A 16,718-nucleotide genomic window follows, 5' to 3' on the forward strand; every position below is an offset into this window, starting at 1 on the left:
CTGCAATAACAATAGTCTGTGATCTACTCATCTCCCAGCGCCAGCTTGGGACCCACCTCCAGTGACGTCACCCAGAATCCTGGATGCGACTCGGCACTGCAGTATAAAAGTGGTATTAGAGATATCTGCTGCCATCACTCTGACACATTCCAGGGGTACTTGATATTTGCAGATAACCACTGAAAATGGCTAATTTCTAGGGATATCCCATACATGTTATTTGATAAATACTGATTCTTTAGTTTACAAACGTCGCGGCACAAGGTATGCAAGAGATTCACCAGTTCATTAATGTTTTTTCCCCTAAAAATGTAAGTTATTTATATTTCCCACCACCAGTCATCGTGGGTCACTACTGCCTGCGGGTGGGACAGCAGGACAGTCCCAAAAAATAGGACTGTCCTGCTTTACCTCTACAAACAATGCTCATCATAGTAAAAAAAAAAGCTCCAAATCCTTGGTTACACTGCACAGCCTTTGTATTGTAATAAGCAATATCATACAACGCTAGATAAGGATAAATAATTGTACAATAACATTAGGGCACTGACTATGAAACCTCTTTTACTTTGTCAGTCACAGCACAGTTTTTAAAATGAGAAAATGATCCTTTGAAAATGCAGCTGAGTAAATATGCCTATATGGTGTGTTGTCTTTGCCATTATGTGACTGGCAACGGCTGTTAAACATATTTTGTTTTGAAGCAGGTGAATACCTGCCATAGACATACAGGAATCTGCATGCTGATGCATCCTCCTGGAGTTTATCTTAGTTTCCAGAACCCTCTTGGGTAATTCACAGACCAATGTTTAAACATTTAAGCCTGAAACTGATTCCATTGTGTTGCTACTGTGTGTCTTTTTTGTGCAAACCGTAAATGACAAAGTTTAAATAAAGCCTGTGAACATAAGCCTAACTTCCTGTATGAATTATATTACAAAGAGAGATATACTACAATATCAATTATTTTTCTGTTTTCTTATTAGTATGTTACAGAATAACCAGTTGAAACAAGCTCCAAGTGAAGCTTTTCACAACCTTCGCAATCTGCAGTCTTTGTAAGTACAGAATATTTGGTAATATGTTGTGTAAAATATTAAATGGGTAAAATGACAGTAGTCAATGTTCACCAATGTGGTCTATATTTTAGTCAGGGTTGCCGACTTTTAGAATCTCCTCTCCGGGAGAAGCCCAGAAAGGAGACCTTCAGCAGCAGTTCGGGGGCAGGGCTTGAGCGTGGCATCATTAAGCTAAAATGAAGCGATTGTGACATTTTAGCTCCGCCCCCTCCTCTGAGACCCACGGATTGCGGCATTTAAATGCCGAGGTATGGGAAGACGGCACCAATCGGGCTGCGCAGTGGGGGTCCACCTGAATCCGGGAGGGTTGCCCACCTTTCCGGGTTCAGTAAGAGAAAAACAGTAGGTATCATAACATGAGCTATAAAATTTGTGTTTTCCTCAATGTAAAGGTAACATTAAAGTTACACCACCATTAAAGGAAGTTACACCACCAGTAAAGGAAGTTACACCACCAGTAAAGGAAGTTACACTACCATTAAAGGAAGTTACACCACCAGAAAAGGAAGTTACACCACCGTTAAAGTTCAAACATCTTAATCACGGTAGTTTTATTAGAAGAAAGTGGATTTTTTAAAAATACATTGTTATTGTTATTAACGATTAAAATTAAGCTATTGATAATTACAAATTCTACCCCAATAATTAATGACTTTAACCCAAAAAAGCCATCAACAAAATAAATAAATAACAGCTACATGACTCTTAATCAGGTAATGAGGATTAATAAGATACAGTAATACTATATACAGTGTATATTCTCTGTTATAAATCAGCCCTAACATTATACCCACTGATAGGTGAAGTGAATACTATTTCTTATCTCATTATTGTGGTACCTCTAAAGGACAGCAGAGAACAGACAGTTCTTGAAATTGATGTGGAAGCTGGGAAAATAGGCAAGCATAAGGGTCTGAGCGACTTTTATAGAGGCAAAATAGTGATGGTTCAGATGACTGCATCAGAACATCTCCAAAGCAGAAGGTCTTGTGGGGTGTTCCCGGCATGCAGTGATTCATACAGATGAAATGTGATCCAAGTAAGGACAATTGGTGAAATGGAGACAGGGTGATGGGTGCTCATGGCTAAATTATGCACAAGGGGACTGAATGCAAGCCATTCTGGTCTGATAGAAAGGTATCAAAGTGCGTTGCAGCTGTGTAATGACATACCGGTTAGGGTGCCTATGCTGATACTTGTCCACCACCAAAATTGACTACAGTGGACATGTCAGAACTAGACCATGTAGCAACGGAAGAAGATAGCCCATAAGATGAACAATCGTAACAAGGAAAGCCGGCAAATGCAATGTTCTGTTGGGAAACCTTGGGTCCTGGCATTCATGTGGATGTTCTTTGACATGTACTAGCTATCTAAATAACACTGCTTCATGACAACAGTTTTTGCTGATGGCAATGGTCTCTTTCAGCAAGATCATGCACACTGCAACACAACTAAAATTATTCAGAAATGGTTTGAGGAACATGTCAAAGAGTACAAGGTGTTGGATTGGCCTCCAAATTCCAGAGATCTTAGTCCAAAAAAATGTCCACCCTGGAAATTTGTGCAGCGCTCCTACTGCTGCCAAAATGGTACTCCAGAGGTATAAGTCTTCATTTAATGGGTGCAAGGTGTGCGGTAGGTCCCCCTCTACCCAGAGGCCAATGTGCTTTGCACACCTTGCACCCATTATCAATATGTCAGTGGGCTGATGGGTATTTAATAAAACACAATGGGATGACAAAGGGAATCCACTTCCAATAAAATAATGAATCTTAATTTGGGAAACATTTATAGACCCTAGTAAAAAGTGCACTCCGTTTTCCTTATACAGTCAGTTCTTGGCCTCTATTACCACCTCACTGACATTTATCATTACTCAATATGGTACTTATGTATTATCTGGGCTCCCATGTTAAATGCACCCCATTTTTTCATACCCCTACTATCCAACTACGCATGGAGTTGATTTTATATAGTGTGGCGAGCGCAGCGAGCCACCGTGCCCGAAGCGTGGCGAGCGCAGCAAGCCCCGCGAGGGGAGGCGGTCTCATAAGAAAAATGGGAGCCCAGATATTACATAAGTACCCTCAATGGTTATGATTTCTAAGTTCTACAAGCCAATCTTATGTAAGTTACTGCTGTATATTTATAGAGTCATCTCTGTCTGCCATTATGCCACACAATATTTGCAACAATAAGCTGAAACCATCTTTTAAGAATAGGTTTTTAGCCATTAAAAAGAAGCTAACAAATCCGCTAGCTACTTTAAACACAAAGCACATTGGAAAATGGAACCACAGACCTTTGTAGAGGGATCTGAGAAATGTGAGATTATAGAACCCTTTCCCTGGCATTTCTACAAGCTCACCACTATATCAGTCTTGTACTGCAGCATTTGTCTGCTGCAGACTGCTCTAACACATTAGATTGAATGTTCAATGCTGGCACAGCCCTTACTTCCTTTCAAGGCTCCAAACACAATGCCTTCCTGCATGGCACTCTATATCACTTTGGGATCCACTGTTATGTCTGAGTGGCTTCCACACTTTCTTTCCCTCTTTGTTCCCATATTGACCCGGTCTCTAGCCTATTTCTGAAAAATGTTGTCTCAATACTGTATATTCCACAATACCTATTGATCACCTGTCAGGCATTTTTGGATGGGTCTCTCCTCCAGTCGTACTTGTCCTAAATGTAAATAGGAAGAATTTATTTATTTACAGTTTCTTATATAGCGCATACATATTCCGCAGCGCTTTACAGAGTATAGTTGAACATTCACATCAGTTGAGAGTGCTGCTTCCAATATACAAGGATTAACAGAATGTTTGGCGTGCAAAATTGTTTATATCATTTACTAAAATAATATGAAAAAAAAAAAACTTGCCAAAAATGAAATTGGAAGGTGAACTAAAATACTAGATATTTATTTTAACCATGTGCACCACAGCCATCTTATCCTATAAATGGAGTCTCTTATTTTACACATTGGGAGTACTGGAAATGCTTTATTGTGTATAACTGCTTTCTACAGCATCTTCGTGATCCCTTAAATAGGATTGTGTATCTCTCATCTTCTGGAAAACATGGAGAAGAAACCCCATTGGTGGCATAAAAAGACTGGTGTTCAGTAACTGCATTAAGGCAGAATGACAGTAATTAGAGGGAATGTTAAACAGCTGGGTAGCAGCAGTGAGATGGATTGATAAGGCTTAGAATAGAAACAGCACTATGGCTAAAGGGATATTGGCGAAAACTAGGATTGCTTTGTTCATTCAATCTGGGCTGTGCCCCTTACAAAAAGGTGTACAATTTTTAGTTTCCTGTTTCATGCTGTTCACCAGGTGTCTCTTGCATTATGGATTTGCAGTAGGAATGCAATTTTTGGAACAAGTTAAACAATTAGGAGGACAGTGGATGGGGTTAAGAGCTTTAAGGCAACAAAGTAACCTTCAGAGAACTTCCGCCCAAATGGAGGCTTTTGTTAGAGTCTGCATTTGAAGTTGGCGATGTTTTGTGCCCATTGTGTAGCAGGATACGCAAAGATCAGGTAACTCCCATTTAAAGTCAAGAGCAGATGTGAAATGGTAAATGGTTGTTAACTCACTATCACAACTGCTATCTTGTCCTTTGTGACTTAAATAAAATTACGTGTTTTTGTCTGTTGTGGAAAAATCCTCGGAGGGAGGGAGCTCCTTACTATTCATGAGAAAGACTGCTACATTGTAGCTCAGAGAAAAGTGCTTGCTAGAAGTCTAACACACGTCTGCCTGTTTACTTGCTTGAATTGGTAATGCCTCCATTGCATTATCTTGTGACCGTGGCATAACTAGAACTTTGTTGGCCCCATAGCAACATTTTGAAGGAGCCTCAATGCTTCTACTGTAGAAGAACACCTCTCATTATGTAATGCTCCATTATAGTGGCCTACTTTAGTTTATGTCTCATAGTAGTGCCCCAGTTAATGTTCTGCCACACAGTGACCCAGTTTATATTATGTCCCATATAGTGCCCATTTTGCAAAATGCCACACAGTGCCTCACTATACATTATGCAACATTGTAGTACCCCCAGTTCATATTATGCCACACTGTCCTACCAGTTTAAAATATGCCATATTGTAGCGCTCCATTTTACATTATGCCTCACTGTGGCCTCAGATTGCATTCTGTCCCCATTTTGTATTATGTCACTTTGTAGTGCCCCATTTTACATTATATCACAGTGTAGTGCCTCCAGTTAACATTATACTACACATGCATACTATTTTGTTTTTGAGGAGCGACATGACCACACCAACCCAGGTTTGGCTATGCCCTCCAGTACTAGAGCTTATCAGAGCTCTCACTTGCCATACAGAATCTGCATAGAGTAAGCAGTGTTACAATCAGTGCCTATTTCCCTATAGATTGTAAGCTTGGAAGCAGGGCCTTTCTACCTCTAACTACGCAGTTTGTTTTAAAATTGTGTCCAATAAGTAAAATGCAACAGAATATTAATAAATAAATAAACATACAGTATTCAGTTGCATTTAATATCTACATACTGTATACACACACTTAAATACAAACTCAACTGAAATAAAAATGATTCTGCCTGTGGTAATTCTGGTGGAAACATCTAAACATTTCAACCTTGTCCACTTGTTGATAGCACTTTGACTTGTTTGGATTTATAATCTGTTTTTGTATTGCAAACACTTGTCAAAGTCTTGACACCTATATTTTAACTACTGAGAAGGCCTTGTGGGCTTTCTGGTGGAAGGGCGTTAGAGGAGAACTGATATTAGCTGCATTTTCTGTATACATGCATTACAGATGGATACGTATTTAACTTTTTATTGACGCTTTCATTACTTTTAATTAAATTGACACTTTGCTAATTTGCATAAACACTTGTAAAACCCCTATAATACAATTGTTGTGTATACATAATACTGTATAATGTATATAAAATAAGTATGTCCAGCTGCACTTAGCTTTGTACATACACAAGAAACAGCATATACAGTATTCCTTGCAGTAGATCTCAGAACTGTAGCCATAAAACAGACGCATGAAACTATCTCCATGTGTATGCTATAATATTTACACATCTCTATATATCGATTGTACACAGATAATTAAAGTGGATAATGATAATACACCAAAATGACAGAGCTCTTGTCAATATTTGTAGTATACTTTTCCAATATCTCACTCAATTATGGATGCCAGCAGCACAATTCTTTCAAAAATCCAATATAACAAGGTAACCGTAAACATGCTACACTGTATCCAACTGCCGAATCGGCAGTTGGATACAGTGTAGCATGTTTCCGGTTACCTTGTTATATTGGATTTTTGAAAGAATTGTGCTGCTGGCATCCATAATTGAGTGAGATATTGGAAAAGTATACTACAAATATTGACAAGAGCTCTGTCATTTTGGTGTATTATCATTATCCACTTTAATTATCTGTGTACAATCAATTTGAGACACGGCAATAAGAACAATTACAGCCTTGATAATCAAGTCTTCGATTGCCCCTGAGGAAGTCACGTGGGTGACGAAACGCGTTGGGCCTGCTGTTGTATTGAATTACCACACATTCTGTCAAAATTGATTCCAATACATGACTGTATCATCACTGTATTTTTTTACGAGCCGTGTTGTTGGCTTTTATTAAATTTTTATATTGTGTAAAAAGTTTTGTACTTGCACCTTTTAGCGCACTCTGTTCCTGTCTTGTATTTCTATTTGTTCTGGGTCTCAGCTAACGGGGGACTCTCAGAGTTGCTGCTACTCTTGATTGGGCGCGGATTTTTGGGTACTCCTGTCTTGTGTATCTCTATATATATATAGACACTAAAATCAGGGCAATAAAATAGGCAGGGCCGGCACCACCACTAGGCAGCTCTAGGCATTTGCCTAGGGCGCCGGCACCTGGAGGGCGGCAGTTCGCCCCTCACCCCCAGCGAACTGTGTAAAAAAATTGCTGCCCCGGCGTCCCTGCAGTGCTGGGGCGGTCAGGGGTGTCCGTGCCGTAGGGGTACCTGTGGCGCCGTCATGTGTATAATGCTGGCTGCGGCTGGCGGGGTCCCTGTAGTGAATAGCAAATAACTAGCGCTATGCGCGCGGCGGCGCCGGAAGCTCTAGTTATTTGCTATTCACTACAGGGACCCCGCTGGCCGCAGCCAGCTTTATACACATGACGGCGCCGCAGGTACCCCTACGGCACGGACACCCCTGACCGCCCCAGCACTGCAGGGACGCCGGGGCAGCAATTTTTTATACAGGTACCACCCCCCCCCCTCCCCCGGCACCGGGGCGCCCCCACCCCGACTCGCCTGGGGCGCTCCGGTGCCTTGCACCGGCCCTGAAAATAGGATATATAATATTGATTCTGGAGGCATTGCAAAATTTTCACAATATAGCTTGGTTAGCACAAACCTGGGGAAAGAGCTTGTCCCAGAACTAGATGTCTGCATCGAATCCTTTACCTGACCAATGGATGTTGATGACCTTGAAATGTTTGTATTACCTAATCCATTGGTTCCCAAATCGGTCCTCAAGGAGCACTAATGGTCCATGGTTTAAGTATATCTATGCTGTGCCACATGTGACTTAATTATTACCTCAGTCAATATGATTTAACCACCTGTGCTGAGCCATAGATATACTCCAAACCAGGGTCATTAGTGTTCATTCAGGACCAAGGGCCCGATTCTGGTTTGCTCGATAAGCTGCGCACATCTCAGTTTATTGAGCACCTGAGACATTGCCCCGCAGAATTCCCTCGCTGATTCCCCTCGGTACCCTTGCATGCCTCCGCTGCAGGAGAAATCATTTGATGGTTGCTGACCATCGAATGATTTCTCCTGCCTTCACAAATAGAACTCAGTGAAAGCTCACTTTTATTTGCCTGCGGCTGGCCAAAGACGTTAGCCACCCTCCCCCGGCAGGCATCGGCACACCTGCGTACCCATGGTAATGCCCAGTGTTTTCATTGGGATGTCCATAAAGCGTTGGACGATCCCATGGGCGAGCCCCATTCCCGCTGCTGCCTGGCCAGATGTTTGCGAATGGCTCGGCAACTATGCAAGTCGCCAAAGCCATTCGCAAAAGGGGGCTGCAAATGCGCATAATAGACCATGCACATGCGCAGTCCCCAAAACAATGGGATGGAGCCGAACTCGCATTATTGCGAGAGAACCATAATAACCATTGTAACTCCGCACTTATAGCCCATTAGTAGTGCCGAAGCAGCTGTGTGTTTTATATTCTATAATTTATTAAGAAATGTTTCTAACACACTTATTAACAAGCAGCTGAATTTAAACATTTTTAATTAAGTGTTTTTTTTTTAATTTATTTATTCATTTTTATTGAAGCAATGTGACCGTCACAATACCATAAACATATTAAATCAGAATGTGTACATAATCATGAATAGAGGTGCTCAACATAGTAAGATATAAATAGACCAATCTAATTAAAGTGAATATCAATGGATGACTATGTGGATACTTTGATTAAGTGTGTTTTTAAGAAGCAAATTGTCCCAACGGGAAAAACAAACTTTTTAAAACATTGAAGGTGCCCATACACGCTGTGATATTCATGTTCTGTGCGTTTTGAACTTTTAAGGTGCCATGCGATTTTGGCACTGGAAGGGGATACGATGCGATGTACTGTACTGTGTGGGTGCAATGCGATGCGATTTCAGACTCTTTTTTTTTTTTTTTAAGTTATCGCATGTACTCCAAAACTGATGCGATGCAATGCAATGAAGCACAAAAAGTACTGCCTGCAGATACTTTTTGTGCTTTACAATATTGTACCCACGGGGACGCGCATCTTTAAACTTTAAAAGTTCAAAACGCATGCTGAAATCGCAACATGTATGGGCAACTAGAGAATGATATTCCTTTTCATGCTGTTTTTTTAGATAAACATAAAACTTACCACACTTGTTTGTTTTCTCTCTGACCTTACCTAAAAAGTGATAGCGGCAGGTTAGTTTCTGACAGCTACAGAAAGCAATGCTTGGCTAATTAGCTGCTAGCATAAGAAGCCCTTTGCCAATACTGGCTTCAGGTCAGATGTCAGCAGTGATGATCCTTTATGAGAAAAGGGCACATAAAAATGTCTTATAGAGACAAATTGCTTCAAAAAAACAGCTTTTCAAGTCAATAACACTTTTAAAAAACATTTTGTCACTTTTGACTTGCAAAAGATCAGTTTGGTCGAGTACCGTGCACTGTACATGATATGATTATACATCATATACAGTGCATGATGATAGTGCTTTTTACAGCTATCACTTTAAAAAAAAAAACAGCTGGTGCTTTTTCTTGGTATAGTGAAATTCTAAATGCTCCAAGCGACTCAAAACTTTAAATTGCATTCTAAAATCTCATTGTTATCAGTGTAATATTTTACCATTTAAGTGTGGATGAGATAAATATAGACAATACTGGCCAACTTTCCCTTATAGCCACTTATATGGAACCAATTGTAAACATAATATGCTATGTACCAGCGATGTGTGCTAAACGATCTTTGCTGACCAGTGTTGAACACTGGCAATCTGACTAGATTTTGACTGAATGCAGCAAAATTTAGTCAGGTGATGGCAACATGCGGGACCATGCATCGCCGTCATCGGGCGCATACGTACGGAGCGATCCATGCTTAATTTCTAAGCGATCCAGTCACATCGCTTAGAAATAGGGCTTAAATCGCCTTGTGTGTATGGGCCTTAAGATGTCTCTCACAACTACCTGACATGCTTTTTGAAAAGTAGGCAAGTATGACCCAGTTCTTAATCACATTCTGTAAAACTAGTACTTTAAAATGATTTTATTAATAATATTAGGTTATGTTTTGCTTTTCCTCTAGGCGGCTGGATGCAAATCATATCGGCTATGTGCCACCAAACTCTTTCGCTGGTCTTCATTCTCTACGTCACCTATGGTTAGATGACAACTCTCTGACTGAGATTCCAGTTAGGGCGCTGGAAAATCTGTCCGCTCTGCAGGCCATGACATTGGCGTTAAATAAGATTCACCACATACCAGACCATGCCTTCAGGAACTTGTCAAGCCTTGTAGTCTTGTAAGTTTGTTTTTATAGATCACACACTGGATGAGAAATAGGGGCAGATGTATTAAGCCTTAACAAGAGATAAATGCAAGTGTGATAAGGAGAGATAAACGTCCAGCCAATCACCTGCCAACTGCCATGGTTACAGGCTGTTTTTGAAAAAAGTCAGCAAGGAGCTGATTGGCTGGAAGTTTATCTCTCCTTATCACCCTTTAATTTATCTCTTGTTAAGGCTTAATACATCTGCCCCATAATTACTGAATGTCATTGGAGAACTGATATTAATAATGCAGCCCTTGAGGTTAAGCATATGTATTGGGAATTATCCTTGAAGATATTAGTTGTTTTGCACAAAGGAGTTCTTACAAGGCAGAGAAGCAAATTTGGATATTTGTAAAACATTACATTTTATTATGTTATAATCATCTGTTATGTCTATAAAAATGAATCAAAAGAAAATACACAAATCAGTGCTGTAATTACTACACAGGAAAACAGTGCTTTACAAAATTCCTCCACTGTGTCGTGATGACTTGTCCTTTCTTAATACAAGCCTTACAAAATATACACTGTTTTTGAAATAATTATTTAGTATATTATCAAAATATAATTTTTGACATTTATTGGAAGCGAAATGTTATTTAAGTAGTTCTTAGGAAATAAGTCAAAATATCGTCATGATAAGGATATGCTGTATAAAACTATCTTATTTGGAACATGTAAGTTTGCACATTATACAGCTAGAATATTAATATAGGTTTCAGGAAATTGTTTGCCAGCAGGAATTTCCATTTCTCTTTGGCGGAAATATTTCCCTGAGTAAAATGTGCCTCAGGCAGACTTTACATTGTTGCAGGGAGCCTCAAGAGACACATAAGAACTTTTTGCTTATTAACATTCAGTTACAAAGTTTCTTCTGTATGTCCATAGGACATATTGAGGTTTGTACTTAAATTGCAGTGTAATAAGTTTCTAATAATGTATGTGGGATTTGAAAAACAGATCCAGACCCAGTTTTATGGGTTTTTGATATGTTTTATATTCTTGGAAGGCTAATGTTGACAAAGTAACGTTTCTACCATATATTTTTTGTCTAAGTTTATTCATGGTGAGAACTGCACCTTTCAGAATGATTGTGTAGCACTGAGAATGAATTCCATCTCTGAGGAATGACTGAGACCCTGTATTTTACACTAACGTGTTCCTGAGGCTGTGCTCTGCATACTAGTATGTTGGTGTGGGTTAGAGTCGCTGCGTAAGGTAAAGGAGGCCTCAGGAACACTGGAGATCAGAGGACAAATAATACAGCACATCGTCACAATTCCTTCTTGCACCCTAAGGCAGCTGCCAATCTTTCTGATGGAGGAAAGTGAAAGCCTCAAGAGCATGCCCTCCAATAAATTCTTTTGCAGCGCTTGACTTGTGTACAATAAGAGCATGCTTGAAAACACGTTTCTTTAGAAACGCTCATTGAGGAAGTTTGCATAGGTTCACTGTGAGCAGCATGCTATCCTGACTGTGCTTTTAATGTCCCCCTGCAGACATCTCCATAACAATAGGATCTACTCCCTGGGAAAGAAATGCTTTGACGGGCTCCACAGTCTGGAGACTTTGTGAGTTGACCTCTTATTTGCTTCAGTCCTTTCACTGTTTTCATTGATATTCTAAAATGAATAAAAATAGCTCAAAAGCCAAACATGCTTTTTGGCTTGCCTAATTGCCAAGTGTTTAGTGCAATTGTTCATATGATGACTGTATAAAACAAACCCTGTATCTATTCACAATACCTCGGAGATATCCCTTCTGTATCTGTTTAAACCATTACTCATGCTAAAGCAGATCTATAAGACTTTCCAGTAGACAAGCCCGCATACAAGGATCTCAAAATCCTGCTAATTGGCTATTTGGATCATTTTTGTTTGTACTTTAGTCTATTAGTCTTAAGAGTGTGCATGTTTCGCCAATGCATTCCAATGCAGAACAAAGTTACTGAAAGTTTATCAATTGGCTCATCTGTACTGTAACTAGAAGGTATTTGTAGGGTTGTGATAATTGGGGTAAATTCAATTAGGTGCAACTTTGCTCCTGCGAGCCGCTCCCACAGCGAATTCGCACTTCAGATTTCATATTGTATGTCATTCCAAACTCGCACTGCTTTTCAGAGGACATTAGTGTTCTTTTGTGCATATCCCTGTGCCATGCTACCCTCCCCGCAGCACAGTATAGCCATTAGGAGCTTTGTACAGTAGTCAGTGGAGCCAAATTTGCCACAACCCTCCTCCTGCACCTCCCATATGAACCTCCATTTCTCAGAGGGAAGCTGAAGTAAAACTGCTGTAATACAAACCAGCTTTAACCCCTAATATCTATTATTGGTATGAAAGTGACGGACCACATACATTAATCTACTTTAGACAAACAATTGAGCTAATACAAAACAATAGCCAGTACTTCCTCATTTGTCTAAATACAGTGCTTGCAGCGTCCCTGCACAGGTTGCAATGCTTCCCAGGTATTTACTGTTCACATACTCCAAGCTTTTCTGGTAGGTCTATTGCGGTCAAACATTGTTCTGTTCTATTTTAAACCAGGTAAGTTGGAAGTGAAGCTTTATGTCTCCTGATATAATTGTTCTGTCTTTACCTCAGAAGTGGCACCAGTCAGCTTAGAAAGGCTTAAACAAAGTACATATTTTTTGTGTCTCAGCAGCACATACTCAATGGTAGCGCTTTCTTTCAGAAGGATTATTCACATAAAAAAAACTCTCTGACAGACTCTGAAAAGCGATTTTCAAACTATGTTTATAATAACATGGCTGTTAAATCCAGAGATGAAATGTAGTTTCCTCCCTAGTAAATAATATAGCGATAAAAGAAGGTTGCAGATTCTAGGGCTGGGCCTTTCATTTAGCTATTCCTGTGCTCACTATCCCACACCAAGCTTTAACGTGTATATCAGACAGCCATGCACCTTTCTACACGTCCTTAACCCTTGCCTATCATGGAAGAGGAAGGGAAACAATATTACACTGTAGATTATACATGTTGCTAAATTATTGGAAATAAAATTGCAAGGTACAATTACTAAAAAAAACATCTAAAATTAATCTAAAATTGAGTAACAACAGGTGTTCCAGGGACAAATTTCCATTTTTACATAAAATCTCTAATATTTAAGATTGACCATATATCAATCAAACATTGGTGGAAAAAAACACAAGAATCCACCTTTAGAAAATACACCCCTTAGTCACTTGCAAATCGATGCAGTGGATTAAATGTTAATATTGAAGATATCGCTACAAATAAAATTCTTCAAAATAAGACCCTTGTGTATCAACACTTCTGCCAACGAGTTGTCCATGATTGGAAGGCGCCCTGGAAGTCCTTTTCCAGCTCATCAAAGCTGCTTTGACCTCTGCTATGGCCACATGAAGGTGTCCTTTGAGGACCGTCTTCACTCTAGGGAACAGGAAAAAGTCACATCTGGACTGTAGGGGGGCTGGGGAAGTGTTGCGATCCCGTTCCAGGTGAGGTAGTCGTTGACTACGAAGCTGGTGTTGCTTGGTGCATTGTCATTAAATAGCAGCTTTTGAGAGGCTTTCATTCCTAAACACTTTCTGGATCATGGCTAACGCCTCCATAGCCAATTTTCCGAGTCCCCCACAGAATTCAATGGCGTAGCGCTGTTCGATAGAACATTTCATTTTTGAGCTTCAACTGAGCCTAGGGACAGGGGTCCACTAAAACCATGATACAAACGGCACGGAAGCTTGTAGGCGACTGATGCTCAGTGCATGTTGAAGCTGACTTCCCCTCCATCGAACCTGCCTGGAGCATTCAAGCTACGACGTACAGTTGCATCAGAAAAAATAGGTCTCATTACTTTTTATACAAACCCTGTATGTAGAGATGGGAGGGGGGCTCATCCTAGTCATCTCGAGCACATGTTCTACAGTGCATGCAAAGAACAGGGATCCTATGGAATGTATCGGAAAGCCTGCCAATCAGAAGGGCCATGCCAGTGGTAGGTATCCTGACACCTTTCATGGAAGTATGCTAACCCTACCCCCATCTACTAACCCTCTCTACCTGCAGCCTAATTCCCCCCCCCCTGGCCTAACACTAACCCTCTCCTATCCCTCACTTCCTGCAGACTAACCACCACCGCAGCCTAACACTAACCCTCTCCCCCCTCAGTGCCTAACCATCCCCACCTAGCTTAAACCTAATCGTACAGTCTTAGTGCCTAACCCTCCTTCCTACTGCAATCTAAAAGGAACTCTCCAATGGCATAACTATAGAGGGTGCAGGGGATGCAGCTGCTATGGGGCCCGGCGGCATTTTTTAATTTAGCAATTACTGCTGCTCCATGTGTTTATTTACTGGGAATGGGGAGGAGGTGAAGCCGCATCTTCTGTCAATTTCCAGCAGCTAGTAGTGGCTCTGGTGGTGTGCGTGTGCTTTTACAGTCAGTCAGCCACTCACCACCAGCACCCCTACTAGCTGCCGGATTAGGTTTAGGCACTAGTGCAGGACTTAAATTTAAGCTGAGGATAGGACGGGTTAGGCACTTAGAGAAGTGGGGTGGTTAGGCTGCTAGATTAGGTGTAGGCTCCTGAAAACCGAGTGGCACCCTGTGTCCTCCATCAGCCACCCCTCCTGGGTAGCAAAGTTTAGTTTAAGCATTACCAGTTACTCCTAGGCCTGAACCCAACAGAGGAGGCATTTCTAGTGCCATGGCGGCCTATGCCTTGATATGTGGGGCACTCCGACACCCTACAGCTCACTCGAGGTGCATGAGAACACAGAGCAGTGTGCCCTGAGAGACCCCTACCTCTATACCCCTGTGTGCGTGTGTGACACTCTGTACCCCCACTTTACCCCTACTATATATGTGTCTGTCACCCCCTCTCAGTAGAATGTGGGCTCTTTCAAAATTTTGCTATGGGGCCCACAAAGTTCTAGTTACTCCCCTGCAGTCCTCCCTCTAGTGCTGCGGTTCCCAAACTATGTGCCTTGGATTGGTGGTCCAGCCCCCCCCCCCCCCCCCCCACCTAAAAAAAACATGATATAATTACAATCAGGATACTGACAGTCGGAATCTGGTGCTGGCATCTGACTGTATATACTGCTGGCACCCGATCTGCCGGTATGCTAACCAGATCCCATTCCTACATTCAAGAACAAATGCATAGTCCTTGTGTGGTCTGCCCAGGGGCAAATTTTGTACCCTTTAACTGGATCTTTCCTAATCTCTAAAAGAGTATTAAAGCAAAGATAAGAGAAAATCCTAATCCTTTGATTTTCAACAATACTGTTCTATTTCTTAGGCTATCATTACAAATGTAATTTTTATTGACAGTATACGTATAGTGTACAGCTTAAAAAGCTAGTAAATCACAGGCTGCTAATTGTGAGTGCTCAGTATTTGCTGCCTTCCCATGAGATGTACAAGCAGCAAGATTTGTTGTACTGTGTGAGAATGTTTGCATGATACGCCCTCTGCTGGGGCTGGAGCTGCTTATGTCCTTACATATGTATGTGCTTACAGTATGTGTGCTTCCTCATGATTTCAGAGATTTAAACTACAACAATCTGGATGAGTTTCCTGCTGCTATCAAAACCCTCAGGAACCTTAAAGAACTGTAAGTGAAGGTTGCAGGCTTTTTACTAGTAGAAAAGTATTAAAACACAACTAATGATAGGTCACTGAGAAGCATAAAAGTGTATAATAAAAGTTAGACCCTGATTCTAATTGACTTGGTAAGCTGCGAAGCTCGCAGCTTACCGAGTCCTTGTAACGCTGCCATGGCAATTACACGCCCCCTGCCACCATCTCTCCTTGTAACCATGCAAGGGGCCATGGACCCTGCACATGCGCATAAACAAGATTCATAGTGGCTCCAGTTGTTCTGTCTACTGCGTCTAGGAAAATTTAGAAATACACAAACCATTGGGTTTGCATACATCTATGAATCAGGCTCAGAGTCAGGGCCTTGGGGAACTTGTGGGGGCCCCCTTAAATACTATGATACCCTACACCTTAGTGCCCCCCACATGCACCTTAGTGCCCCCCACATGCTACATGGTCCCCACCAATATGCCTTATATATCCCCATAGTTCTCTCAACCATAGTACCCCCTGTATGGTATGAGTACTCACCTACCATGGTAGGTTCCTCTTGAATGCTTAAAGCTCTGTATTTCTTTTCTGCATGCACAAGGGATACAGCACCTAATGGCTCCTGAACCCCCTCATCAGCATCACAGAAGTGAAGTGTGATGCTGAGGGGACTTAGGAGCCAATATATTGTTTTTGGCAATTACAGGATCACACTGACCCTGTGTGGAGGACGCTATGTGTATGGGAGGTACTAAGGACCACCTCTTTAGCTCCCTCCCCCATACTTTTTTAATTTCAGGGCTCGCAGGATGCCCGCATGGCTGTCCATGTGCAGCTCAGCACCTATTCCTTGAGCAGAGCAGCGGTAACCTGGGGGGACTCCCAACTCTCCCCCCCCCCCCCCCCCCCCCGCCCCCAAAACAA

At 41.4% G+C, this 16,718-nt stretch overlaps 1 protein-coding gene across 1 annotated transcript in view; it reads left to right on the top strand.

The window, feature by feature from the left end:
• LGR5 (leucine rich repeat containing G protein-coupled receptor 5) overlaps positions 1-16,718 on the top strand; it is a 179,506-nt gene that overhangs the window by 113,508 nt on the left and 49,280 nt on the right. The window contains exons 4-7 of the mRNA XM_083182546.1: positions 987-1,058; positions 9,966-10,181; positions 11,711-11,782; positions 15,748-15,816. Of these exons, the coding sequence (XP_083038672.1) occupies positions 987-1,058; positions 9,966-10,181; positions 11,711-11,782; positions 15,748-15,816 (429 nt within the window). The remainder of the gene's footprint in view (positions 1-986; positions 1,059-9,965; positions 10,182-11,710; positions 11,783-15,747; positions 15,817-16,718) is intronic.

The sequence above is a fragment of the Crinia signifera genome, chromosome 4 (assembly GCF_055691185.1).
Source record: "Crinia signifera chromosome 4, ASM5569118v1, whole genome shotgun sequence".
Classification (NCBI taxonomy): domain Eukaryota; kingdom Metazoa; phylum Chordata; class Amphibia; order Anura; family Myobatrachidae; genus Crinia; species Crinia signifera.